Source organism: Anoplophora glabripennis, unplaced genomic scaffold, assembly GCF_000390285.2.
Source record: "Anoplophora glabripennis isolate ALB-LARVAE unplaced genomic scaffold, Agla_2.0 scaffold1146, whole genome shotgun sequence".
Taxonomy (NCBI): Eukaryota; Metazoa; Arthropoda; class Insecta; order Coleoptera; family Cerambycidae; genus Anoplophora; species Anoplophora glabripennis.
Genome location: NW_019417247.1, coordinates 62,242 through 79,169, shown reverse-complemented (window position 1 = coordinate 79,169; position 16,928 = coordinate 62,242). Strand labels below are relative to the sequence as shown.

General features: G+C 31.9%; 1 protein-coding gene across 1 annotated transcript in view; it reads left to right on the top strand.

The window, feature by feature from the left end:
* Window positions 1–6,404: 6,404 nt before the first annotated feature.
* The window catches only part of LOC108912657 (radical S-adenosyl methionine domain-containing protein 2-like), a 60,499-nt gene continuing 49,975 nt past the window's right edge, over window positions 6,405–16,928 (top strand). Inside the window, exon 1 of the mRNA XM_018717962.1 lies at window positions 6,405–6,751. Within this exon, the coding sequence (XP_018573478.1) occupies window positions 6,445–6,751 (307 nt within the window). The 5' untranslated portion in view covers window positions 6,405–6,444. The remainder of the gene's footprint in view (window positions 6,752–16,928) is intronic.

The following is a 16,928-nucleotide window of genomic DNA, read 5'->3' as shown; positions in this document are numbered from 1 at the left end:
TATTTATAAGTAGTTAGAAAACTGGCGTAGACTACATAGGTATATTTTTTTATGTTAGAATGAAAATTAATTTAATTCAATAGAGTTGTTTTTGAAAATCAAGTGCGAATTTAATTATTCTCTTCAATTTTGCATTATCAAAATTAAATATAAAATTAAAATAAAGTCAACTGAAGTTATTTGAAATATAAAACAGGTCAGTGCTTCTTCTAAAGAACCGCCCCTGTAGAGAAAGAGATTGCATGCAATAGAAAATACAGGACACATTGTGCCTTCACTGTTTTTTTAACTGTAGAATTTTTTTTATTCTGTAAATTAGTAAAATTTGTTTAATTACCAGCAGTTAATTATTTGGAATAATTGTCTTAGCGGAAAGAAGTTCGAAATCTCGAAACTTTCTCTGAGACTGGCGCCCACATTCTAAGCATTGAAGGTAAGTGATTGTTCCTGTTGTTATTCTGAGATATCCGAGGAATACATACACATAATGTCATAAAATATACCTACACATTTATTACATAACAATATATACAGGGTGCCGAGACATTAGACATATTTCTGAGACTACTTCGATTTTAATTTTGAAAATTTGGGCAATAGTGTTTTCGGGCATGCCCTTCTCAACTAAAATAGAAGTTGACGTCATTCTCGTTATTTTAAATGGAACACCCTGTATATTATTGCAATTTTGAGTTCTACGTTAATTTTTAGGTGAACTTTCATAAAGGCTTCCTATTCTTAAAGTTAACCGTTTATATATATATATAAATAAATATTAATTTTTTTTTTAAATTAAAAAAGCACTGCCTAATTCAGAAAGATGTGTATTTTACAAAAATAAAGTTAGAACAATAAAATTTATAGGGAGCATAACTAAAACTCTAAGCTTCCCTGCCATAATTTCAAAATTACTTAATTTCATACAGGGTGGTAGAAATTTAATGCCGAATTTAGTCAACTTTAAACCATAACTTATTTTTTTTTTTAGTGGAACACCCTATATATTTTTGCGCAACCTAATGAACAATTTAATTTTCTATCGAATGGTATAATGGTTCCCTATACCCATCTCTTCTGGTTTTTAAGGTATTTACTGTTTTTCGTGCAGTCAACGGATATCGCATAATTCCTTGCGAGGAGGCTGTGAAATTTTTAGTGGAACTTCAAAACAAGCACCTAATCTGTCACCAGTTTATTATTGTCAATTTAACACGTACAGTGAATGTTTATTTGAGTATTATTCATTGTTAAAGAATGAAAAACGTTAACATTTATTCAAATGCTGACATTCTAAATTTACATTCATAGAGAGTTCCACAAGATAATAAATACATTGAAGATGAATTATTTGAGAGATTTAAAAAAATGAAGTTGATAATGGTCCTGGAGAGACGAAACGTTAGTTCTAAAAATTTATTATGCCATTTGGTAGAGGGAAAAAAGTTGCCAAGAAAAAGTATTCTTCTTTTTTGAATATCACCTTGAACAAAACTGAAATGAAACAAAATCGGATTTCCAAACTTTCGTTTTTTTTTCAAATATTTCGAAAACTAATGTTAGCCTTGATTTTTTAGCGGCATAGTGTTAGTCCCTGTCGCCAGCCAATGGGCTAGGGGGGGGGGGCAAGACAAGATAGAGCATGGGAGAAATATAAATTATACCTAGGTAAAAATAGTACAGTGAATACATTTTTTTTAGAAAAGAAAAACATTAAAAAATATATATAAATAACTAAAAAAATTAAGAAATTCTACGAAAATTAGGTAAAACATAATCTCGGCTTTTTTGAAATTTGTCGACCACTTTATTAATAAAATCTTCATGGTTGTCAAAAATAAGCGATAGGCCAAATAAAAATATTAAGTCTAAGTTTGCAGATTATTTATAGATAATTTAAAAACAATTAAATACAAAAATTTGAGGATCGATTAATAACCTTCACAATTCATAAACTTATGGGTAACCCTACAAAATTAAAAACGTTTTTCATTCCCCCTATATAAAATTGGTGCGTTACATACAGGGTGTCTCACGGTGACGGCCCATTACAATTATTTCAGACTACTTCGATTTGAATTTTGAAAATTTGGGATACCGGGTTTTCGGTCATGCCCTTCTCAACTAAAATAATGTCGTCCACGTACCACTTCCGGTTACACCGGAAGTCGCCATCAACTTGCTTATTTTAAATGGAACACCCTATATATTATTGCTAAAAATTCCACAGCTATCCTCGCAGGAAATTACATGATTTTAGGTAATTACACAAAAAATAGTAGATAACTGAAAAACTAGAAGAGATAGGTATAGGGAACCCTGATACCGTTCGAAAGAGAATAAAATTATATACCTATCAGAATATACAGGGAGGGGCACAAATGATACTAGAGATTCCTTTGGTGAAAATAAGTCGATTTAACCTAACACACCTATATCCCAAGTCGCATAATAAAAAAGATACAGGGTGTCAAAGTGAAAAATAAAAAATGGTTTTTCCTTAATAATTTCTATAATTTTGGTCAGACATGTTTCATATTTTCAACAGAGAAGTATTTTAATGATGGGAAAAATAATATAATAATGATTTTTGAGTGTCGAGTACGAGGCGCCCTCTGCAGGCAACGTTATGCGTTGAATATGTAGTAACTTTTTTGCCAACCCCCGTATACAGATTTTAATAACAAAATATGAAATATTGGACTTCTTTGAACAAAAACGGTATACTTATTGAAAATGGCTAAAGCCAACCGTTAAGGAGATTATACCTCCACGAATACTAAGGTTCGAGTTGCTTAAATAAATATAAAAAATCGAGTAGATAAATGTCATTTGATAATACTCGTAAATTGCAATTTTGAAGTATTAGTTTAAAGTGTTAATTGATTTTAGTCACTGTTTACCTGCGTCCTAGATATTACATAGCTTTGGAATTGAATAAAATAACAAATTATGTATACTAGTGACGAGTATGTCGATATGTTTCAAGTATTTTTTGAATGTTACAAAACTGTACTGCTGCTGTACGACTTTATCATGCCAAATATCCCAATCTTCGTGTTCCTGCTAGAAAAACTTTTGTGGCGGTAGAAAGAAGACTTCGAGGAAACGGATACATTCAACCTCGTCCTGAAGGTACAGGCAGAAGACGTCTTATTCGCGATGTAGAACTTGAAGAAGTTGTCTTTGGCAATTTACAAGATCAGAATTGTGAAACTAGAACGAGAAAATTGGCGACACATTATAACGTTCCACATACTACGATTTGGAAAATTACGAATGATAATCTTTTATACCCCTACCATCTAACACCTGTGCAGGAATTGACTGCTGCGGACTTACCTAACAGGACAGACTTTTGTCAATGGTATATGAACATTTCAAGGGAAAACAGAAATATTTTATCCAGTATTTTGTTTGTTGATGAAGCGTCATTTCATAGACATGGTTTAGTGAATCATCACAATAATCACTCATGGTCTGACGAACATTCTCAAGTGTATACATCCAAATTTCAACATAATTTTAGTTTAAATGTATGGGCAGGAATCGTAGGAGATTATCTTATTGGTCCGTTTACTCTTCCTCGGCGTCTCGGCGGAGCCGAATATTTGCGATTTTTAAATGAGCCACTCCCAATATTGCTTGAAGACGTCCCATTAGCTATCCGTGAAAATAGGTGATACCCACATGACGGAGCTCCTGCTCATAGTACATTAGCTGTTAGACAATGGTTAAATTTAAATTTTCCTGGGAGATGGATAGGTTGAGGGAACGATGCACCAGTCAAATGGCCAGCGAGATCACCGGATCTCACACCCATGGACTATTTTTTATAGGGTCACATAAAAAATGTTGTTGATAGTGTGGAGATGTTTCGTCAAAGAATTTTTGCAGCAGCTGAGGAAGTAAAGAATGATTGACTGTTGTTAAGTGACTCTTGGTTTTAGTTGTTTTGTTCTTTTTTCTAATAATAATTATTAAACTAACAATAAATAAGTATTTCGCAATATTTTTTCACCTGAACTGTTATTTCATATGAGATTTCTTTAATGCAGAAAAAGACACCGAAAAACAATTAAATAGAAATTATGTAACAAGTGTATTCACACATGCTAAAATAATGTTATCTCAGTTGATTCCTGCGCCCCCTTTTGGTCGAATTTTAAAATACAGACACACCACTAATAAGTACTATGGGGCAATGCGTTCGGAACTTATTAACAAAGGTGTCTGTTTGTACCTTGGTATTCGTGGAGGTATAAATCCGTAACACTAATTTATGAAATTAAAAATATCTCCTCAACGGTTGGCTATAGCCATTTTCATTAAGTATACCTTTTTTGTTTAAAAAGGTCCAATATTTCATATTTTACTACGAAAAACTGTATACGGGGGTTGGCAAAAAAGTTGCTACATATTCAATACATAACGTTGCCTGCAGAGGGCGCCACGTACTCGACACTCAAAAATCATTATTATATTATTTTTTCCGTCATTAAAAAACCTCTCTCCTGAAAATTTGAAACACTTCTGACTAAAATTATAGAAATTATTAAGGAAAAACCATTTTTTATTTTTCGCATTGACACCTTGTATCTTTTTTATTAACCGACTTGGGATATAGGTATGTTAGGTTAAATCAACTTATTTTCATCCAAGGAATCTCTGGTATCATTTGTGCTCCTCCATTTAAATACACCCTGTAGAAAAACATTCAGTGTTCCATTTAAAAAATCGACTTATGAAGGTTTGAAGTTAACTAAACTCAGCATTAAATTTCTAGCACCCTGTATGCAATTAAGTCACTTTGAAAGTATGGATGGGAAGCTTAGGGGTCTAGCTATCCCCCTATAAATATTGTTGCTTTATCTGTCTTACTTTAAAATACATGGTGTGAAGCTAGTCACTGTTTCCCTCCATTTTTTTTTTAATTAAATATCTAAAACGGTTCATTTTAGGAATAGAGAAACTTCATAAAAGTCCACCTAAAATAACACGTAGAATCCAAAATTGCAATAATATATAGGGTGTTCCATTTAAAATAAGCAAGTTGATGGCGACTTCCGGTATAATCGGAAGTGGTACGTGGACGCCATTAATTTAGTTGAGAAGGGCATGCCTGAAAACCCGGTATCCCAAATTTTCAACATTCAAATCGAAGTAGTCTCTAAAATAATTCTAATGGGCCGTCACCGTGAGACACTGTATATATATATAGCTTTAGTTACTCTGTTAAACTTTTATTTTGATTCCGATAAAAAAAATTATTTAAAAAAAATAAAGTAGTGTATTAATTTTCAAAATTAAAGTTTAAAAGTAAATAAAATAATATTTTCTTGGCTTAAGAAAATTTTTGTATTTTTTTCTAGTTCGTATCTCTTACCGTTTCTGAGATCCCTGTCGTGAGAAACGAATTTGTAACAGCCTGTTGTATCGCCAGTAAGCTATTTAAAATAATATTCTATTCAACCCTAATACCACTTGTTAGATTTTATATTAATAAGTACTTTGATGGCACTTAAAGGCCCCATATTCTTTAAATAGTGTTTTCCGCAAAGACAAATAATTTCAAACATTTTAATAACTGAATAATCTAAAGCTTATCAAATAATAGGAATGTTATGTCATGCCACCTGAGTATTTCCAAAGACGCCGCAGTAAAACGAATAAACGGGTGCAAAAAACGATCAAACCATCAAGGTTTTAGGTACTGAAATCTACGAAAATACTAACTTTTTTAAACATAACTCCACATGTAAATATTCTTATAACATTTACTTGCTTAGTCCTACATATAAAATTGTTTACTTTTATTTATAAGTACGTGAAAATAATTCTTAAAATGTGGGGTTAGGATAACAGAAAACGCATGTTTTTTTTTTTTTAGTTATTATTTTATTTGGGTAAATTTAAATGGTAACAATAAATAAACAAAACATCAAGGATTTTTTTTTGTGCTTTTATTCTACACGTTTTACTTTTCAAGATTTCAGTACCTAAAAATGCCCGAAATTTCACCATTTCTCGGCCAGGGATATGGCCACTCTACATACTTGTATGTTTCATTAGTTGAAAAAATAATATTAAAATTTTTATCTCAGAGCGAATAAAAAATGTGATAATATATCAATAATAAGAAATAAATACCACGATTTTTTATTGAATTATTTGTGGTCAATAATAAATATGCGTCGATAATAATTTCAGTGTCATGGAAGTCACCTTGTATAGATATTTATAACTTTACATTACTGTTATGTCTGGCTTGGGGGATCTACGAGTATTGTTCGGTGGTTTACAGAATTTATTCCAACAGTGTGAGACTGCGCCGATTATTTACTTTCATCACTTAGGACTTCGCCTGAGTTTGCATATATACATAAGTTGAATGCAGTGAGCATTACTTCACAATCTAAATTTTGTTGTAATAAAAAAAATCGGAATATGTTTCATTTACTTTTTGATTTTCATCATATATTGCTTTTATTGTTGTTATTAATATTTTATAGAAGCTTGAGAATTATAAATCTAAAACATTTTTTCTCTAATTTTAAAGTGAAAGAAATATTTTATGGAAAAGTGATAAATGCTAATACTTATCGGGAAAACAATATTACACCTAAAAGTGTTAATTATCATTTTACAAGAAAGTGTAATTATGAGTGTGGTTTTTGTTTCCATACTGCAAAAACATCCTATATATTAGATCTATCTGATGCCAAAAAGGGCTTAGCGATGCTGAAAAACGCAGGTAATAAAATATTTTTATTTAGTATGTAAACAGTATAATAAATATATGGTGTAAAACAGTGGCGTACGCAGGAAGTTTTGAGGATCAGTAGGTACCCTCCTATGAGAAGTAATTCCCATTTTTCCTTGAGCAACATTTATGATCTTTAGACAAACAGAATGCCTTGATAAGTACCCGAAAACTATAATTATTTAATAATAAATAATTTAGGAAATGATTTTACGCAATAGTATAAATTCCTAAGATAAAGTTTCGCAAACTCAATATTAATGCAGCTATACCGGTTGAATTTTTTAACCTGAGACTTTCAAATATCTCAAGAAATAAGCACTCTACGAAAAAAATGTCCATAGTCAAAATTTAATCATTCCATGGAGGGAATATATTACTGCTAAAATTAGTTCCCCTCCCCCCTCCTTATAGGTAAGACTTTAAAATCTTAAATAGAAATCCCTACTTTTTACTGCAGATATTCGGATTCTACGATTAAAAGTACGTAGGAAAATAGTTTACTGTGCTTTCATTTAACGTTTGTGTTATTTCTTTCTTCGTGTTTTTTATACCTACAAAAACACAAATTAAACGTATAAAGAAGTAACTTTAAGATAAAACTCATGTCCATGTCGTTGTTCCTGGATTGCGCTAAAAGTAGTTTATTCAGCAGGTATTTACATTTCCCAGTTATTTGAAATTTTCAAAATGAATAAACTTTTTTGACAAAAAAATTCGAGTATTTACATAAAACGTGGTATTTTTTGTTGTAAACACATTGCAGAGTCGTATGCATACGTTCACAATGGGATAAATCGAAAAAAAAATGAGTCGTCGATTACAGCGTCATCTATTATGAATCGAAAAAAATGTTTCAAACAGATCCTAATCCTTACGTACTTTTAGCCGTAGAATCCGAATTTCTAATAAAAAATAGGGGTTCCTATTTAAGATTTCAAAGTGACCCCCCTTCCACCTACGAGGAAGGCAGGGGGATTATTTCCACAAAAAAATTAAATTTTGGTTGTGAACATTTTTTTCGTAGAGTGCTTATTTTTCGAGATATTTGAAAGTTTCATGTTACAAAAATCACCCGTTGTAACTTCAAAGGTGTTTTTTTTTTTTTAATTAATAATAAGTCATTCCATCAAACATTTTTTTTTCACATTTGGTTCTCTTATTGATAATCTACAAAAAAAAAATAAAAATTCTGAAGCATCAAAAACTGATATAGTATGGTCACAGTCTAGATTATATAACTGTGGTATAGGTTTTCTTTTATCACAAACGGTTAATCTTAAAAACTTAGAACAGGAAGATGTTTTTAAAATGATTTAGCCTCTCCGTTAGAATTGTTACTATCCATTTTCTAGTCAATAAGAGAAATTTAAGACATTTAGGTTTTCATAATTTTGGAATTTTTGCGTATGTATGGTTTGTTACCAATAATAAATGTAATAAATTCAAAAAAAATATTAAATTAAAAAAATACTTTCAGGTTATTTAATAATATTAAGTTTCTGAAACTGTCAAATTAATACTGTAATTTTTGTTGTCATGAAATCCCAAAATTTTTGCCTACAGTTTCACACCTTACACCTTTAGAAAAGTTTAATTTGTCTGTTCGTATCCTACTGACGTTGAATCTTAACCTATCCATTGTGAAACATAATCAATAATATTTCTTTAATTTTTATATTTGATAGGCAATTATTGTCAACTGAATTCAATGACTTTTGTTAATTTTAATAACACAGTCACAAAAAAAAAATGTTTTCGAGTCTGAAGGTTAGATTATGTCTACTATATGTTTTCGGGGTCGCTGAATCCGAATACGTCAAGTCCTATTACACACAACGGTCCTGTTAAAGGAGCTGTGCACCCACAATAACCCCATAATCCTAAAACCTCCTAACTCCATAACTGCATAAACCCATAACCCTATAACCACGTTACTCACAATCAGTAACTTGACTTGATCTCTCATCGCGAGATATATCAAGGCTCTATAAACAGAATATACTTAACCCTATAATCCCTCAACCCCATTACCCTATAACCCCATGACCCCATAACTCCAATAACGACATTACGCAGTAGTTCGATTGCTTGATGCAAGGAACATAGTCTATATCGTTATTGGCTCCCAGTTTCATCATCTCCAGTAGATTTTCCGTCAATTTCAAAAATATCCCAAATTAAGCTTTATTTCTCATATACTAATCCAAGTCCCTGAAGTCCCTGGATCATGTTTTCATGCCGTCATGGCAGGCACAAGTGGAAGACGTACAAGACAGGGTTTCGGATGCCCAGAATCAGCGGCTGGTCAGGGTGCAAAAGCGGGCCCCTTGAAATGCCCCTTGAAATAAAGCTTCAATTGACATTATATTTGTTAAATTGATGGAGAATCTAATGTAGATGATGAAACTAGAGCCAATAACGATATAAACTATGTTCCATGCATCAAACAATCGAACTACTGTGTAATGTAAATATGGGAGCTATAGTGTTAAATAGATTACGGATTCGGATTCACCGACCCCGAAAACATGTAATAGACATAGTCTAACCTTGAAACTCGAAAAACATTTTTTGTGTGGCTGTGTAATTTTATAGAATACGTAAGGACAATATGCCACTTTATAAAACCTTTAAAAGTGGTTTACTTTTAGTATTATAAATGTATTTGAACGCCTTTTTCTATTTTTTTTGTAGTATCTTTTTACAATCGGATATTAGTAGTAAAATTTTTACTGACGATTAAAAAATTCGAAAGTAAATATTAATAAATTGAAATAATAATATCTGGTTCAGATTCTATTCTATCCTTCCTTATAAAGGTTACGCAGCAGTTTTAGGTGCTGCTTTCTTCAGAATATTTCATCTTGCTATAAAAAATAAAACTTTTCAGTGTTCTGATATGGAAAAATGTGATAATGCTGGAGGACTTCACATTGAACGATAGGTACTTAACCGTATTGTGATAAGTAAGCAGTATTTTTCTAGAATTGCAGTTATTATAAAATGTTCCTTTTTTAAAATACAATTTCCATATTTTTGGCACATCCTATATGATTATATTCAGGTAATCAAGTTGTTAAAAAATAAACTAAAAAAAAATTTAAAAATCGCATGTCCAAATAATTTTTAAATTTCGCGCATTTTGCCTCGTATTCGGAAAAAAAAAATGAATTTTATAAAGTTCATCCGAATTTGTCGATATTCGATATTTGAGATCTCCTTAATATTAGAAACAACTTTTATTAATAATATTTTGTATTAGTCCTTAAAATAAGGTAGCTTTACTATTGAGGCAATTTTGGTTTTTCCAATTTCGTGAACGCCCCGTATAAATTTTTAGTTTTGTGAATCTGGTTTTCGAAATTTCAGGACAAGCAAACATTTTTTAAAAATGACATTTTGTCGAAAAATGAAAAATAATTTTTTTACAGAATTCTCGAATTTCTTCCCATAAAAGTAGTATTAGATTAACACTATAAATAGATGCTTGTGCACTTTCACAACATGTTAATTCTACAGGACATAAAATGGATTTTGAAAATTTTAAAATTTTAGCAACACAAAAGAATTACTCAAAAGATGTTCTTTAGAAATGTTTTATATTAACCAGGAAGAAAATACTCTAAATAAAAAAACAGATACAAAAGACATTAACATTATGTTTTCCAACATACTTTCTATAGAAAAAATCTAAATAATAGTACGAGTAATACTAACACTAATATTAATTCTATACAGGGTGTCCCTTAAGCACATGATCAAAAAGGTATTGCGATATTCTTTGGCTCAGAAGAAGACGATATGACCTAACTTCCATTAAGAAATAATGTCTGGCTCATCTGCTATAGATTGTCAAAGTTCTTGAAAAAAAAAAAGTTTTTTGTAATATCTGGAGAATGTTACGATGGATTTTAATTAAACTTGCTGTGGATTTGTTCCTAACTAAAACTCATGTTTTGATGAAGCAACCGCGTCCATCTGCCTTGGGCTATGGTACATTCTTGAGTGTCTTGGTACAAGAATTACCAGAACTTTTTATTTGGTCGCCGGAATTAATTCATTTTATTTTTATTGATGATGCATTCAATATTTTCGTGCTCTTGGTAAAATCTTGTAGCATTCATAGTTTTTACGCAAAAAATTGTTTTCTGTTTTGTTGCGATTTAACAATTTTAAATGTATCGCAGTAAATCTGCCTTTTTACAAGAAGCAGTTTTCTCTAATAATAATTGCCAATTCTTTTACCTAGGATATCAATATTGAAAGTAAAATGGTCGCAACTTTAAAGTCTGTCGCAATGCGACGGATTGAATATCACTTTACTTCATTAGATTCATTTTTTGTTAACACTCAAAAAATGTAAAGACGTACTTAGGAAAGACATAATTCTCTTCATTGAAACTGGATGATAGTTACATAGATACGATAGATGATGGTGGAATTACAAGACATGTTCGATATGCCCCCCCCCCATTTTCCGGGATGCATAGCTGGATCCTTCGATTGAAATTGAATTGAGCGATCCTCAACATTTTTGGATCTTTCCGTATTACGTCCGCCTCGTTTTGAATCCTACGCAATAATTCTTCCTGGGTGCCACAGGAGTAGCGTAAACTTTATTCTTCAACGCTCCCCATAGAAAAAAATCTGACAACGTTGGGGGACCTAGGGGGCCATTCGACAGGAACATCTCTCCCTCTTCTTCCGATCCACTTGTGTGGAAAAGTATTATTTAAATGTGTAGTTACATTTGCACTAAACTGCGGAGGAGCACCATCGTGCTATTCGTCAGAAAATTGAAATAATTTTCCCAATTCAAGCGGCGCGGCATGACATAAGGACTTAGAAGGATGTCACCCATGATCCCGGCCCAAACATTTATTGGAAATTCCACCTGAAAGTGATTAATACGCCTCGCATGAGGGATTTCTTCTGCGTAATGGTGAATAAAATTCGGCTGGTAAAGTTTGGATCGCGTGCCGACGCTCCTTAAATAAAGGGGCCAAATTGAAGTCTTCTCTCAAAATGGTATAGTAAAATCTTCTGAATAGACGTCGCATGATAATGATGGAGAAGCTGCTGTCTTATGATGCGATTAATTGTACTTTTTGGTACGCCAAATTTCACTGTCAGACGGCGAGTACTGATATTTGGATCTTCAGCGACCCTATTTAAAACGTCTCCCTCAACTGCTGCCTTTCGTACTTGAGAACGACCCACACAGTCAACTGCTCGAACACCAAATTGCCCAGTCTCCCGCAAACTCTTTTCAATCCATGTAAATCGGTAATTTGGAACCCGTCGATTTGGGTAATGCGCTGCGTAGACGCGTACGCTCCCACCTAAGTTGTCTTCGCAAAACCCTAAGACTGATCAATCGGTCATCTCTTCATTAAAAAACGCCATTCGAAACGAATTGATTGATAATTCATTTATTATAAAATGACATCATCGCTTACAACGATAGTAGTAATTGTAGTGAGTAGTTGTTGTGCTTGAGTAGTAGTGATAATCTAAATTGAAAAAAAATATTTTGCGTAAAAACTATGAATGCTACAATTTTACCAAGAGCATGAAAATCTCGAAAAAGGACTGATGCATCAATAACAATAAAATGAATTAATTCCAGCTACTAAATAAAAAGTACCAAGACACTCAAGAATTTACCACTAGCCCAAGGCAGATGGACGCGGTTGCTTCATCAAAACATGAGTTTTACTTAGGAACAAGTCCACAGCAAGTTTCATTAAAATCCATAAATTCTCCAGATATTACAAAAAACATTTTTTTTTTTCAAGAACTTTGACAGTCAATAGCAGAGGAACCAGACATTTTTTCTTAATGAAAGTTAGGTCAAATCGTCTTCTTTTGAGCCAAAGAATGTCGCAGTACCTTTTTGATCATGTGCTTATGGGACACCCTGTATAGAATTAATATTAGTGTTAGTATTACTCGTACTATTATTTAAATTTTTATATATAGAATGTATGTTGGAAAACATAATGTATAATATCTATAATGTCTTTTGTATCTGTTTTGTTTTTGTTTTCCAAAATTTATTAAATGTCATTTAATGTCAATGTCTAAAATCTATCAATCAATCTATAAATATTAATAACTCAGTTTCTTGCAAGTAATCTACTTTTATATTTTAAATTAATATACCTAATTGTATCTATAACTTATAGTGTAACTAAAGAACCGATAAAATATTGCGATAGCTTTTACATTTTCATCTAAAAAATAGGCATTAATACCACTAATAGGAAGATTTTATTTATATATTTAAATTTATAGAATAGTGACTTTTATAGTGATTAATAAACTAAAATTATATCAATGTTAGTGAGCATGCGCATTAAAGATAATTTCGTGTAAGCCAAGTAGCCTCGCAACAACAGGATATCATTCAAGAAAAGTTTAGATGGTTGTTACGTGTATGTCAACTTTGTGATTTCTTGCTTTCTTTCTCTTAAGTTTTATAACAATTTTTGATATATTATCGTGCCTAAAAGACCAGTTAGTATGAGTGCAAATTTTGTGTACTTTGAAGAAAATAATCTCATGGAAAAGGGAGAAAATTTTGTTTCCTCTGGTTATGTACAAAAAATGCTTTATGATGATGAACTTTCAGTTATCAGAGAAGTTCAAGCCAGTATGAAGAGGAAAATATGTACAATTGAGAGTGCCATTTTACATACAATAAACCCGTAGGGCTAAACATTTAACGTTTTTAGATTTTTCTAAGTGAAGGACAAATATCCAAATGCACTTGTACCTGTCCTAAAGGATTAGATACATGCCATTACATGGCAGCTCTTGCCATCTTTGCTGACACCAATTTGTCTACTATAGACATGGCCTGCAAATGGAACAAACCAAAGAGTAGTACAGAAAAGCAACCACTAACTGCTAATGGTGACAGCGATGACGACATACCAACAAGATCTCACCTGCGTATGAAGCTATTCTTTCCGAGCATGCGCATTAGAAATAACACGGCTACTGTTAAATTTTTACTTTATTTAAATTTAAGAATATTCTTTTATATCATTTTATCATATCATATCATCATATTTTATGGAACACGTGTTGGTTGTTTTTAAATACTTTTAAATCCTTGTAAAAATAAATTAATTTGAAGTTGTTCATTTTTATAATATCCATGTAAATAGTACACAGGGTCAGATTCGGTCTGTACAATTTCGACTATGACAATTTGTTGCGGGTTGCCTAAATATGTGACGTCACACTAAAAGAGTCTACTGTGTCCGAACTGTCCAAGTTCTTGGGACTAATTAAAATTCCCAAAGGTTTGAAAGGTTTATATTGGTCATTAGCGACTTTGAAACAAGTTTCAGCCATAATCATCAAATTTTAAATGCCTTTTCGATTTTTACATACCTATTGGATCCGCTATCTTTTATTCATTAATTTTCGGATTTGGACTTCATATTCGTAATCAGCGATCCCAAAAACAACAAAATTTAGGCAAAAATATTCAATAGAAAAATGTCTCAGGTGTGGAGAACCCCCTCGTAGGAGTGGGTGTGGAATTAATTTGCATATCTTTCTAATGCTCAAAATATTATTTTAAAATGTTTTCTCAAAGTATTTACAAATTATTCCTTTTCAATATAATGCGAGGATAGGTAAAGACCTATCCTCGCCATTGCACCCTATTTTATGGGATATTTTAGCGTTTTACTAAAAAATGATCTAGGTGTATGTATGTATGTCGGAGGGTGGTGGAATTGTCTTCCACCGCGGCACTTAGGCCTTATTAGGCCCCTTATACACCCTCCTTCATTACTCGAGTACTTTAAACCATCCTATTTACTACATAGACCGATCAAAATAACTCATTTAGAGGGTAAAAAAAATATTTTACCTGGACTTTTATAAGTGTAAATGGTAAAGGGGCTTATAATAAACGAAAAAAAAATAAATGCGTGAGCAGGGTCGGCGGAGGCTTGATTTGGGGGGTGGGAAAGTTACGAAAAATTGTATCATTGGGATTTCTGGCGAAAGTTGACGTCAGACAAAAAGTATCCAATACAGAAGTCGTAGATCATGCTAAAATTTACAACTTTTGTAGAGGTCAGTTTTTAACATAACCTCAAAATTTCCGATTTTACGTTTTTTATTTCTCATTTCCGTAAAAATAATTCAATTTTGACGAAATTTGGTGAAAGTATACCTTTCTCTGTCTTAAATAACCTCAAATTTTTTTAGATAAAAAAATCAAAAAGTTTCTGAGATATTCGTTTTTTTCGGCCTGAAACACTTTTTTTCAAAGAAAAATTCTATTTAAAAAAATCATCGTACAGAGTTCTGTCGGTAATCATTTTTTTCGTTTTGACATATACTTTTTGGAGAAATAAAAAAATTTGTAATCACAGTTCAAAAACATGCTCAAAAATGCAAAAATATAACAAATGACTTGCAGCAATAAATTTTCTAGTAATTATTGATAATTTGTTTAAATTTTAAAAAAATCAAAAACTGATTACACCAGTCAATTGTACGGAAAAAATACAAAAAAAGTGTCTCATTGTTTGACCCAAAACTATTTTTGTACAGTATTGCTATAAACATAAGTCGAATAGTGAACAAATAAAATAAATAATAATTTTTTTTTGCGTAGGATCAATTACTTATTTTTTTTTTAATGTTTGATGAATTCATAGATAAGGATGGGATAGGCATTAGGATCTAGGAAACGGTTAGAGATACGGGGTGGCTCATATTAGAAAAAAGTTGTGTTTTTTATACCTAACAATATGCTGTTTAGAAAGTTTTAAAATTCCGGGTAGTTCCGGAGATATCCGGAAAAACCGGAAATTTTGCAAAATTGTTAAATTTTTTCTAGCTATATTTGAAAACGAATTTTGAAATAAATTGCATATTTACAATGCCACTTTTTTCACTCTATACGATGGCGCAACATTTTTGCAATCCGACGTTTCATCTTCGAGGGGCCATCATCGTGTTAATTTTTTTAAATACATCGCTGCTATTTTTATGACAAAATATAAAGTCATTTTTAATTCTGATTAGAGGATATTACTATTGTAATCGCTTAAAAAGTTTTTAGCTTGTTTTAGCTATCATTTAAAATTTTTCCCGAGTACAGCTCTTAACGCTTTCAAAATATGTATTAGATGAGGTCATAACAGTATAAAAGTCAGTACAGCACAAAATATCCAATATTTTTTTTTTACTACTACTATTAGCAATACTAACTGGGAATAATAAAATATTCCATAAATTCGTATTATTTTTTTATTAGGTACAACTTTTTAAATTATGGATTAAAAAACAATTGTTGGATATTTTGTGCTGTATTGACGTTTATTCTCTCCTCTCTCTCTCTCTCTTCCAATAGATACAGGTATTTTGAAAGCGTTTAGAGCCCTATTCAGGAAAAATTTTTAATGATCGCTAAAAACCTTTTTAATTACAATAGTAATATCATCTAATTCAGAATTAAAAATGACTAGATTTTGTCATAAAAATAGCAGCGACGTATTTAAAAAAAATAACCAGATGATATTTTGACACCCTGTATATCGAAAATGGGGCGCCGAAATGAAAAGTAACATAAAAAAAGTCTCATTATTTTAGTCCAAAGAATATGCGGTTAAGAATATGTGGTTTGTAACATCCTGTATATAGGGTGTAACTTTAATTATTTTTATAAATGTAGATGGCAGTTGTGACAATCATTTGTAAAACCGGAGGGCACACGAAAATTTAGTCACTGCACTTTGATAGTGTCTGTCTAACCACGAAAAACAAATTTTTTAAAAACACGAAACAAATTTAACATAATTCTCGATATCTAGCAAATTTTTGATTTTAGAGGATTGAACAATAGTTCACCAATCCCTCGAAAAATTATCAAATAAAATTGTTTGTATACCTACCCAGATCGGCAAAGGGGTCGGTTTGTTTCTGTTCGGTTTGCTCCGAAGCGTTATTCTGGGTATAAGTATTGGCCGTAGAGGCAGTAAAGTTACTCCAGCCACCTAATAAGTCGTTACTAGTACCCCCACCCAACGATGCGAAGGGATCGAATAAATTGTTGGGTTTGGAAGTGTTCTGATCGGCAGTAGGCGCTCCGGCATCGAAACCACCGAAGTTTTCGTTTGGTGCGTTGTTC